At 40.5% G+C, this 12,500-nt stretch overlaps 3 protein-coding genes and 1 pseudogene across 3 annotated transcripts in view; all 4 read left to right on the top strand.

The window, feature by feature from the left end:
- The window catches only part of LOC137991637 (52 kDa repressor of the inhibitor of the protein kinase-like), a 607-nt pseudogene extending 340 nt beyond the window's left edge, over positions 1-267 (top strand).
- Positions 268-863: 596 nt separating this feature from the next.
- LOC137991636 (uncharacterized) lies at positions 864-1,214 on the top strand. Its single transcript, XM_068836692.1, has one exon. It carries the CDS (start codon positions 864-866, stop codon positions 1,212-1,214), a length of 351 nt encoding a protein of 116 aa, XP_068692793.1.
- Positions 1,215-7,638: 6,424 nt separating this feature from the next.
- LOC137990766 (adenosine receptor A3-like) lies at positions 7,639-9,258 on the top strand. Its single transcript, XM_068835875.1, has one exon. It carries the CDS (start codon positions 7,864-7,866, stop codon positions 8,806-8,808), a length of 945 nt encoding a protein of 314 aa, XP_068691976.1. The 5' UTR covers positions 7,639-7,863; the 3' UTR covers positions 8,809-9,258.
- A 1,825-nt stretch (positions 9,259-11,083) lies between these two features.
- Positions 11,084-12,500, top strand: part of LOC137991635 (DNA repair protein RAD50.L-like) — a 43,207-nt gene continuing 41,790 nt past the window's right edge. Inside the window, exon 1 of the mRNA XM_068836691.1 lies at positions 11,084-11,771. Within this exon, the coding sequence (XP_068692792.1) occupies positions 11,682-11,771 (90 nt within the window). The 5' untranslated portion in view covers positions 11,084-11,681. The remainder of the gene's footprint in view (positions 11,772-12,500) is intronic.

Raw genomic sequence — 12,500 nt, 5'->3', positions numbered from 1 at the left:
AATGCCCCTGCTGTTGACCCCAAAGAGTACTATCGGGTTAACGTCGCAGTCCCTTTCCTTGATCACATTATTTCAGAACTCGATGGCCAGTTTTCAGGTTTACCCATGAAGGTCAGTAAGTTGCTCGGGTTAGTGCCATCTGTAATTCAGGAAGGCAAAATCACTGCTCATGAGCTAACTGACTTAGTAGATCTATACAAAGATGATATGCCTTCTCCACAGCTCTTCTTTGCGGAATTTTAGCGTTGGAAGATCAAGCTGGGATAATTACGGCTGATTCATAAACTATTTAGACATACAAAGTACTGCATACAGGCAACTGGCCCAATGGTGCTGGGGGATTTTAGGGAAAGAGATAAGGGTAGTTCTTCCATCTTGTGCCGTTATGTGTATCCGCAACTTCTATCCCCCACCTGGGCCAGAAGAAGAGTTTGCCTTTGAAGGGTTTAGGGATGCGGATGAGTGATCTGAATTAACCATAAAACTATTTGCAAGTTGAAAATATTGTGATGATATATATGTACTTAATAATAATACTTACTTGGGCGTCTCTCAAATGTACTGTACCATATTTAATTTTAGTCTCCAGTGAATGGGTGTACATTACTTTCATTGGTAAATTGCCTGACTACTTGGTCCTAGAAATTTTTACTTTTGTTTATCATAATTGCCATTGATGTATACCAGATATTATTTATGGGTTTCCATGTTTCATGTTTACCAGTTAGGCTGAAAGACCAATGAGTGTGATTCTTCAATATCAAGATTTTCAAAATTATGAAGAAAAAATATCTGTTAATTCTACAGCTATATGAGACTTTTTTCATCAGATAAATCTTGAATGTGGAAGCACACTTGGAAGAATGAGGAAGAATGCAATGACGATTGTAGAAAAGGTGCTAGAGAGGCGGTTGCGGCGTATGGTGAAAGTGGACGAGATGCAATTCGGTTTTATGCCAGGCAAAGGAACGATAGATGCAGTGTTCATTTTGAGGAGGTTACAAGAGGAGTACTTAGACAACGAGAAGAAGTTGTATGTGTGCTTCTTCGTTGACCTGGAGAGGGCATTTGACAGGGTCCCAAGAAAGGTATTGGAGTGGACTATGAAGAAGAGAGGTATACCACAGGCAATGGTGAGAGCAGTGATGAGTTTCTATAAAGGTGCAAAGACAAGAGTCAGAGTTGGGCTAGAGTTGTCTGAGGAGTTTGATTAGAAAGTTGGTGTGCACCAGGGACACGTGTTGTTACCGTTGGTTTTTGCGATTGTGGTTGACGTGGTTACGGAGAGTGTCAGAAATGATGTTGTATGCAGATGACTTGGTTTTGATGAGTGAGACGATGGAGGGACTGAGGAAGAAGTTCTGGAAATGGAAGGAGGCATTCGAGAACAAGGGGCTGAAGGTGAACCTCGGGAAGACAAAAGTGCCAGTGAGTCGGGCAAAAGGTGTAGTGTCTGTGAGTAAGGTAGATCCATGTGGTATTTGTGGGAAGCGGTTAATGGCAAATTTAGTGTGAAATGCGGGAAATGGATCCATAGAAGATGCGCGAAAGTAAAAAGGCTCACTTCGAGGTTGGGGAGAGATTTTGTGTGTGGAAGATGCAAGAAGCAAGCTGATGAATTAGCGGAACCGGTGGAGCAGTTGTGTGAAGAGGTGGAAACGGTGAGAGGTTTCTGTTATTTGGGGGATAGGGTGAATGCAAGTGGTGGTTGCGAGGCAGCTGTGACAGCAAGAGCAAGAATTGGCTGGGTGAAGTTCAGGGAATGTGGAAAGTTGCTGAACTCAAAAAGGTTCTCGCTGAAGGTGAAAGGAATGGTTTATCAGAGTTATGTAAGTGTGGTGATGTTACATGGGAGTGAGACATGGTGTCTGAGGGAAAATGAGATAGCAGTTTTGAGAAGGACTGAGACAACAATGGTGAGAGCAATGTGTGGTGCAAAACGGATGGAGAAAAAGAGGACAGAGGACCTGATGGAGATGTTGGGATTAAGGAAACAGTGGTTTAGATGGCAAAGGCAAATGGAGTGAGATGGTACGGGCGTTTCTTAAGGAGGGCTGATAGGCATGTTCTGAGAAAAGCGTTTGAGTTTGAAGTGAAGGGCAAGAGGAAGCGACGACGACCAAAGAAGACGTGGAAGACGCAAGTGGAGAAGGAGAGCAAGAGCGTTGGTTTGGAGAAAAAGGACGCCATGAATCGAGCAAGATGGAGAGTGGGAGATTGAAAGATTGCTGAAAAAGTGGGGTAAATCCGGCCGCCTCCGTTTACGGGGATAAACCCGCATCAAAATTGGATTGATGATGATGATGATGATGAAATCTTGAGCGATATTGTTGTATCAAGTCTACCTTAGGTGGTGCTGGCTCTGTAGCAATGTTCTTTGGTAGCTGAACAGGCACAGGCTTTTGAAATCAGACGTGACAAATAATTGTATGATTTCTCCTCACTGATTGGCTTAACAACCCATCGCTTATGGGCTTTTGGAAAACACATCTTGTAGCGTGCCTGGCCTGCATGTTCTCCTGCCTGTACTCGAGCTTGATTGCGGCCAGTGTTTGCATTGTTGTCAAGTGCAGAAAGTTAAGTCCTGGCAACCATGCCCTGGTAGGAAAAATGCTCCCTTTTTGAGCTGTACTTCAGCATCATTGAGTGATAGACCTCGAGTCTGCCATTGTGGCAGAAGGCAGTAAGCTAAACCAGATCTCTTATAAGCTTAGTCTTCAGGACCACTTCCTCCAAAGCTAAGTGAGCTGGGGTACCTGGTTTGAGCCAGCAGACTCTCTTAGCTTCAGAGGATGAAATTCGCCTGTGACTGCATTCATGAAAATGGCTATTCCTTGACCACTTATGTTTGTTGGAAGTGTGATCCAACACTGATTTCCATTTTCCACGCAAACCCTAAGCTTCCGTGTATAACCCGCTCTTACTAGTTAGTGAGCGTTGAACTCCGTTTACTGCATTACATAGAGCGGTTTTCAATTGAGTGACCAAATTAATTAGCGAATTCCTTTGGTTTTGCATTACTTCACGCAGTGATTGGTTCAAAGTTCTCGCGCCATTTTTCTCAACCAATCAGAAGTGAAACCAAAACCAATCGTGGCTCGCTCCTGCACATTTTCCCCCGCTTTGTGTCGGCTACGTGCAATTACTTCGAGTTTTGATTGGTTTATTGGATTGTCTCCGTCTTTTTTGATTGGCCAAAGTAATTACTTTGGTTGTAGTTTTACGACACTCATTTGAAAACCGCTTTATTTAGACAAAGACGTTATTGTCATTAGATGCGTGTCCATTGTGAATAGTTGCTTCATTTCAGCTGGAAGATGTCCTGAGCATTACTGAAAGCGAGGAGCAAAATGCAAGACAAATGGAACCAGACATTCGCATGTTGGACAAGTACAAAGCAGAGTTAAGGGAAATTGACAGAAGGATATCTCTACTTCAGTCCAAGCTTCATGGAGTCGGTTAGCCGTAGCTTTTTCTCCTATTGTAGGTTTATTAATCTCGGTTTGACTTAAGAGTTGAGACTTTTTTGTTTGCTCTTTTAAGACCCCTTGTTTTTCCTAATGTGGGTTTAAAATTTTGTAATACCGACGGATACAATTCTACAGGTTGACAGAAGTTTTTGTAATAGCTGCGCGGTAACCACCCCCTGGTTTCGTTTTCGAGCTTTTTTGGGTATGAGGAAGAGTAGAAGCCGTTGGTTAATTAGCATTCACATTCAATACATGAACTTTAAGGACGGTGCCTACTATTGCTATTGCACGTACGTTCTGCGCATCTCCAGATACTCAGGTTTCCTATGGGTGGTGCTTACTAGGGGTGCGTTCGATTGACCCTATTCCGGAATAATAATACGTAGAGTGATGATTTAAAACTGTATGTCTGGCGTTTTGAAGCAACAAGGATAATACAGATATGTTTAAAATAGCATTTTAGCCGGTGTTTGACAATTTCTATGTGAATGTACGTAAAAACGAAGGATTTCTAACTTCTATTCCATGTATTCCTATTCCGGAATACGGTCGAACCCACCTAAATACAGCTATGTTTTTCTTGGTTTAAAACAATGCGGAGAAAGCAGTTCTTAGCACGTGCATTTGCTATCCAAAAGGAAAATTGGAAGTAACCATGCATTTAAAGAGACAATTAAGCTTCAATTTGGAAAAGAATGCCATACGTTGCTTTGTATTTCAAAGCTCTTTTAGAGAAATTGCTGATTAATTGTGTTTAAAAAAATGCGTGGTTTTCCCCCAATTTTCGTTTTGGATTTTATTAACACTTCTTAAGATCTGCTTTTCCCGCATATTCATAAACCGCACAAAAATACCGTTGAATTAGTAGGCACCGTCTTTAAATAAGATGTCTCTTTTCCACAGTCCCTGGGCGTACAATGCAATCTATATCTAGTGAGATCACTGAGAGACAAGAAAAATCGTAAGTACTCACAATAGATAAGCATTCTTTGAACATCCACTGATTGGGGTATTTTCAGATCAAGTTGGTGTTAACCTCGTCCCCAGGCTCTTCTCGGCTTTCAACATGGTCGTGTTTAAAGCCGATAAGACCCTGGGGATGAGGGTGAGTTAGTGTGCTTCCTCCAGTAGCGTCAGGTACAAAGGTTTAAATTTTTGCAGCAAACTTTCCCCAATCTCATCTCACCTTTTTCTCAAATGAATTTTGTTTTGTTTTTTTGTCGTGAAATGGTTTGCTTGGATTATCTTTGCAGTGATACCCTAAACACCAATATTGACTGAAAGCGAACGCAGTTGAGTCGGCCTCAGCAACAACTCAGTGAACTGGAGACAAACGTGCATGACCTCAAGTCAAAGAAGGTGGGCAAAAAGATTGAGGTCCGAATATCTTGTATTTCGTCCTCTAAAAAACGGGTGTTTTCCCTATTATGTTGCGCCTATCATCTCAGCCCGGATCTAGGACAGACATGCAGTAAGTGTCTTAAAGAGAATTAGTACCCTTTTTTAGGAAATGTTTACAAGCATAAAGAAACTATGAACAGAGAAGGTAAAAGTTACAGCGAACAGCAAAAGAGCTAATCTAGGTTGTTGGCAATAAATTGTTGAGAAAACTGAACAGGGAAAAATTTAAAACAGAATCTATTAAATAAGTGTAACTGAAATATTGAAGAGAATTTTTTTTCGATGGTGACTCGGGGGTACTCGGAAAAAATCCGAGTGCTCCTTTGCGGGAGTCGAACCTACGACGACCTTCCGATTACGAGTTCGGATGCTCGACAACTGAGCTATACACTGTAGAAGACTCGTGGGAGCTAGGCCATTTTCCTACGTAGGTTCAGGTTTACGGCAATTGTGCCACCGTACTGCTGGGATCTAAAGTAATGTTGAAACGGAGCATATTCGCGATTGCAATGAATTTCTTTAAAATTCAAGAGACTTGTTTCATCGATTGACTTTTAGCCGTTAAAAGTAATCACGAGGAGGGCTGAGCCTGAGAGCCGCAAGATGATGATGTTTTATCAGTCCTTTCACGGGAACGAATGAGCCCAGTATATAGGCCATTTTCGAAATATCAATATTCAGCTTGATAGAAACACGTTGGAATGAATGTGAAACATATCGACATGTCATCCACTTTCCTTTGTCTTTGTCCTGTAAACCTCTCTTTCAAGCTGAATTTTGATATATCGAAAGTGGCCTCTTGGTCCCAACTGAGTGGCTTCAAAGCTCAGTACGTAGAGCATTGCACGGGCATCGCAGAGGTCATGGATTCGCGAATCTCTTTGAAGCCACATGAATTTTTCAGGTGTCTAAAAGAGACAATTCAATTGTCCAGGTTAGTTCAAGGATCACTGCTATCTTTCGTAAGTGCGGATGGTTATCCATCGAACCAAGGTAATGTGCTCAAGGCAAGCTGAAGTGCATTCAACTAAAAGTGATGTGTTTGTTCGGTCACCGATTTTAAACCCATTTAGGGAGTTGACTATGATATTTTTATATTAACAAGCATCTTTTAGATAAAATAAAATAGAATAAAAGAATGATTGAATGTTAAATATCTAGAGAAGCTTAAAATGAGAGTGGCATCCCTGAGGTTATGAATTTACTTACATGAAACACAGATCGCTGGGTTAAAGTTAAAAAGACGTGTTTATACTGGGGTATCCTTCAACGGAACCGTGCCACAACGCTGTTCATTACTGTGTGTGTTGTGTCAATTTGATATTCACGACCGCACGATGTTTGTAAATATATTTTCTAATCGATAGAACAAGAGATCAAAGTTCAGTAAATGGGTGGAAACTAGAAATAACGTGACTAGTAGTCGGATCCAGTTTTCCACTAGGATACCTCATATAAAAACCGTTTTACAAAATTATTTATAATCATGTGATAAAACAAAAAGAATTATTATAAGAAGCTAAAAAGATCTAGTAGGCTGTAAAACAACAAAGAAAACAATAAAATGGAAGCAAGATATTTTTCAACAAGGACGCATCGCATTTAGCTAATAAGTAATTTACATGTTCACTTTCAATTCCCAGATTCCATTAGGCGAATCAGGTTTAGATAATTTAACTTTGAAATAATCAAGACCAGCCTTAAAGACTTTGATTCTTAGTGAACATCGCACGCGTAATGGTGGCTGGTAGAAAACTCTGTTGCTAAAAAAGTCATGCGCTGATCTTAAAGTGCTACTATGACTATATCTTTTTCTTTGGATTTCAAAACTATGTTAATTAAACACTAAATACGTAACCCAACTTTCAAGCCCTGATTTAAAAAAGAGACACCGGTTTATTTTAACTGGAATATACCTATACAATGGTCCGGCATGACTAACTTTAGAATCTTGAGAGAGCTGGATCAAGGAGATAACGACGTCAAAAACTCACTAGTTTAAGAAAGAAATGCGTGTGCACGCGGCTGAATTAATATGCAGAACAAAAGTTTTGACCTTTCAGACTTTTAAAGTCGTGTTTTGCATATACAATAAGTTGCATTTACACGCTCAAATTTTAAGCTGGTCAGTAAACGACGTCACTTTTCCCTAGATCCAACCCCCTGAGGTCCAATCGGTCAGTTTTGAACGTGAGTAATGGCGCACCGTGACATCCAAAACTTACACTCAAAGTAAACAGCCTTCGGATAGAAATCAAAGCTCAAAATTTTGCCAGTCAAGTGTTAAGCAAACACACTTTCAAAATCTGAAGGAAAAAAGAAGGAATTATTTTAAAATCACAGTAGCACTTTAAACTAAAGAATGACGGGAAGTGACTTTAAGATTACCAGTTTGATAAGTTGTATTTTTCCAAAACAAAATGTGACCTTATTTCAGAAAGCCGTTGATGATTTCATTTTGGTTAGTCTCGATTCGTCATCACGCATTCGACATTAATCGAGACAAGTTTAGTAACTGAAAGGGTTGATCAAATTAAATTTATTTTACGAAAGTAGATTTTATTTACGTTTTACCATTTCATTGTTACATGATATTTTACTACTAATGATTTTGGGAAATAAGAACAGCCTTCTTAGTCTATGGTCTAAACGACGACTGATCTTCGAAGGGAGTCGCTGAATAGATTGCTTTGTGGCCTGAAGACCTAGCTGAGGACCTAGCTGGCTTTCTAACAAAGCCAAAGTCTCATTACAAAGTAACCTCGAGGTAATATTATTTTTTGCGTTTATTGTGTTTATTTTGTCTATCGTGCCTTTAATTTGCGCATCATCACATTAGCGAGGTTATTACCACTTTAGATCCAATGAAAGCGAAGGCCGTGTGACAAATACGGAATGCAACACCTGCCAATCTCCACGCTTCCTAATATTCTCTTCGTTTAATTTTTTTGTCTTTTTACTCTTATCTCTTCAACTCACTGGACAGCACTGAATGACTATGACAAACGTTACAGAAGAGTGGATCGCTTCTTCCTCATTTGATGCCTTATTTTGCAAAGAGGAATTAACCAGAGGTCTAAACGGCCATTTGATCCTCTTTGTGGTGCTTAATGTTTTCTTTTCTGTGGCTGCATTTCTGGGGAACGCAGTCATCTTAGTCGCGCTCCACAAGGAGTCATCTATGTATCCCGCGACAAAAGTCTTATTTCGTTGTTTGGCGATCAGCGACCTCTTCGTAGGACTTGTGACAGAACCTACAAGAGTGACCCATTTCTTGTCCGTAATGCTCAAACATGAGAAAATTTGCCAGTACACGACCGTTTTAGGTTATGTATTTGGCTATTCTTTGTCGGTGGTTTCGTTGTTGACAGTGACGGCAATAAGCCTGGACAGACTACTGGCGTTGTTGTTGGGTCTGAGGTACAGACAAGTTGTAACCTCGAAGCGAACTTTCTTGGCCGCGGCTGTGATATTGATTGTGCCTATTGTATCCACCGCAATGTATTTGTGGAACAGCAGGGTAACCTATTGGTTTAGTTACGTTGTGATTTCACTGTGCATCGTTATCACAGCATACTCCTACACAAAGATCTTTGTCATTCTTCGGCAGCATCAAATTCAGCCACATCACAATCTACGTCCAGATCAAGAGATCCACACAGCTCCTCTGAACATTGCGAGATACAAGAAAGCAGTGTCACGTTCTTTGTGGGTGCAAGTAACATTGGGTGCTTGCTACTTGCCATTTGCTCTAATTGATGCGTTCTTCACTCAGCGAGAACCCTCTCAATCACTTTACGTAGCCAGGGCATTAGCAATAACTTTGGTTTACCTTAATTCGTCATTAAACCCAATTCTTTATTGTTGGAAGATCGCGGGGGTTAGACGAGCGGTGAAAGAACTAATCGGTAGACTTTTCTTTTGTTATGGTGGTTAGTTTTTGGGTTTTTAATTCGAAGCTGAGCCATTACGTGTATCTGCTTTCTGTTCAGGTTGAGTAGATCGAAAGTTACTCTTTGCATTTCTTTACTTAATTACCAATTGCTTTGCGCATTTAGTTGTGAGTGAATCGTGTTCTGATGTACACAGGCAGTTTGGATAATGATATAACGACAGAGGGATTTAATTAAATAGATTGAGGCATATTTCATTTGTCTATGGCATCAGCATGCTAAACAAGATTATGATCTGCGCGAACATGGACTAGATAAACCAGGGATATATATTGTTGTATACGTTATAACCGCAGCCAACCTGGCGAACATGACGATTAATGTTTGCTGTGATATTTACAAGCTCTTTCATCTTCTTTCACAGAATTATTATACTGAATTTTGCACCTGCATACAAAAGTCATTAAGTCGATTTTTCTCCTTTAGAAAGTACAAGAACTTTCTTAAAGGTCACAGCTTTTCTTTTTAGCTTGTGTCCTGTTAAGCTTGAGTTATTTCAATACAGGTTTTCAGCGTACTTGTGTCCTTGCGCCGTATTTAAGGGTAAACCTCCTTGAATAACGAAAATTTGCGGAATCGAATGCGTGCGTGCAACATTTCGCATGCAATGGTTTTCGTCATTCGCCGCTGTCACAGCTAAACGGAGACATCTTCAGGGATATCTTGTCAGGTTGTCATTTTCACGGAAGCTTGTGTGTTCCCGTAAGGGCTCTGTAAAGGGCAGCTGCAAATATAAAAATTTACGGTGCAACGCGCCTTACCGTGGCCAGCCAACAAACTGTAGCATTTGACAATTACGTCTTTATTCTACATTTCTCATTTGTCCAGTGATGAAGTTTCAGAGGTCTAGAATAGCCTTATACTTTGCCATCAAAGTCGAACTCTGAAACATAGGTTTTACATTGACTGGGTAGACGAATCCAATCATTTCGTTAGTACATTAGAGACAACTACAAGGTCTTTGGGAGAGTGCTTTTGATGGTCATAGTTCATTCCGTTCTTAATATATCGAGGGCATGTGCATGGCATCGAAGCGATTCCAATCACTACTTGTTTTCATTAATTCACCGTGCCTTCAAAATAACCTGCTACTGCGTTTAACATTAGTCCAATTTGGATTGCTTTTAGCTTCAACTGGAAGCCCAGCTTCAAACCAGGACGCGTTTGGAGCAACAGAAAGCTGACCTCACCGCGAATAACAGTGCATTTGCACGAGAAATTGAGGTTGGTATTAAGTGCAGTGGTTCATCACAATCGTTTGATTTGCCTTCCCCTTTTTGAAATATTGAAATTGGACGATTTCTCCATGAGCAACTAATTATTAACGGCAGAGCCTATGTCGGGAGGATTTTGTTTTACATTGAAGGATGGACTACTTAGATATGTTTTCTCGATATTCGTTTCCAGGAAGCAGAAGTAGATTTACGGCCTTTAGCGGTCAGTATTGTCTTTCATATGCAGATTGCTATCAAGTTATTCTTCATCGGGAATGGAAAAACCACCAGAAGAAACCATCGTCCCTTCTTGTTTTTGCGATTTGGGCCTGAAAACGTTCTTGACAATGTTTTAAAAGTTGTGTGATATACTAAGTTTGACTACAATCTGAGGTGTTCTTCATTGTATCATGCATCATTTCTTTTACCTTTGTGTATACTTCTCATAAAACAAAAAGAAAACGACGCCATGAAGTGACTTTCAGCTTGGGTAACGTTCTTCGTATGTTCTTAAAGTGCCACTAAGATGAATAAAAAATCAGTTCTTATTTTTCATCGAAAGTACTTGCGTTGAATGATCAACAGGCGAAATTTTTTGCAGTAATTTCAAGGGGAAGGCTGTTTAATTTAACTCCACTTTTTAAACTTAACGGTCCGCCATTACTTGCTGCGGTTCCGACCGATCAGCTTTCAGCGATCTGGGGCCCGTTTCTCGAAAGTCCCGAAAAGCCATTTGTGAAAATGCCAACTGCTTGTTTTGGAAAATCGATCTTTTAACATATTTTCAAGGTAATAAAAAGAAAAATGACTTTGAAGTTTGAAGACTTAAATCCTCTCCGTTTTTGAGGTACAAAGGGAATTGTGACGCCCGAAAATGACCCGTAAAGTTTCGGGACTTTCGAGTAACGGGCCCCTGGATCGAGGAGAAAGTAACGTCACTTACCTACTAGCTTAAAAATGAATTGTGTGAATGCGGCTCGATCCAGCTTTCTGAGGGCTTATCTGTCAGAACTACAACAAGTAATGGCGCCGGGACCGTTAAATGAAACATTGACGTCAAATAAGTAGTTTTTCTCTTGAAGTGATTGCATAAAATCTTGCATTTCGAGTATTCAGCATAAGAACTTTCGAAATGTGAATAAGAGGGAGAAGTGATTTTCGATCCTAGCCAAAACGTTGCTATAAAAAATATTCTTTAAAAAAATGGCGTGTCTTGTTAAATGCCTCGTTCTTCAAAGGATGCCGCAACAAGAACACAGTAGGGTGACTGTTAGTCAAGAGCAGTTTTTGGCACACCTCTTCTCAGTACTGAATTATCTTTAGAATGACTTCGACATTTACGATTATGCGGAGTCTGAAGTTCAACTTTCAACCAACGGTTTCGCTTTTTACTACGGCCATCCATGCTCGCAGCGGCAGTTGGCGCACGTTTCAAAACAAATAAATAAAATACAAAAAAAAAAGAAAAAACCGGCAAAGTGGATGGAAAGCACCCTTTCCGCGGAAGTAAAAATGGCGGTGAAAAACGCAACCGCTGATTGGAGTTTGCGTGAACCCGAAATGCGCAAGGACTGGCGCTGTGCGCTTCTCCCGCGTCGTGTCAACTTTTTCGGCAGTATAGCTCCTGAGATCATATATTTTGAATGTTACAGACTGGTCTCGAAGAGTTGCAGATTCAACAACAGGACGTGAAAAGACAGAAGGAAGCCGCAGATGAAGAGAACAGGAAGTTGGTAAGTGCCGAATATATTCTAGGGGTATCCAATGCACTGACAAAAAAAGTCAACTTTTTGAGTCCTCTTTTGTCTTTCCTCTTCACTCTTTCGTGGTTCGTTTGTCATACTTCGTTCTTCAAGGGAAGTTGGACGTCGGTTTTCGTCTTGTAAAATGTTTATTTAAACGGTTACTCTAACGATTTTAAATACCTGGGTTCCTATATTGCTGAGAACAGAAATATTTCTCTTCCCGGAGAGGCCGAAATTGACATTTAACTATTAGAGGATAATGCGAAGTTTTCTACCCATATGAACCATGTAAGCGTTAGCCCTACTAATGGAAATGGGCCCACACAAGGACAGAGAAAAACTCTGACCAGGTTGGGAATTCAACCCACGACCTTCGGGTTAGATCACCACTGCTCTACCGACTGAGCTACAAGGTCCGAAGGGTTGTTGGAATTTGAGATGTCAATGTCACGATAATGAATATGTTCAAGTACAAGGAAGGGTTACGTTTTTGCAAACGTCGGCCGTGTAGCACTTTATATTTCAACAGACTTAACTATTTGAGGGTAATGTGAAGTGCTTGTTATCCACCCATGTAGACCATGTGAGCGTTAGCCCTACCAATGGAAATGGGTCGACACAAGGACAGAGAAAAACTCTGACCAGGATGGGTTCATTGTTTGAAAGGGTTTAGGCTTTTGACATTGCCCAAAATTTCTTTTTTTGGGCCTTTCTTTT

This window comes from Montipora foliosa, chromosome 2 (genome assembly GCF_036669935.1).
Source record: "Montipora foliosa isolate CH-2021 chromosome 2, ASM3666993v2, whole genome shotgun sequence".
NCBI lineage: Eukaryota > Metazoa > Cnidaria > Anthozoa > Scleractinia > Acroporidae > Montipora > Montipora foliosa.
Note: the sequence above shows the minus strand (reverse complement) of the source record. Positions and strands in the feature narration are given on the sequence as shown.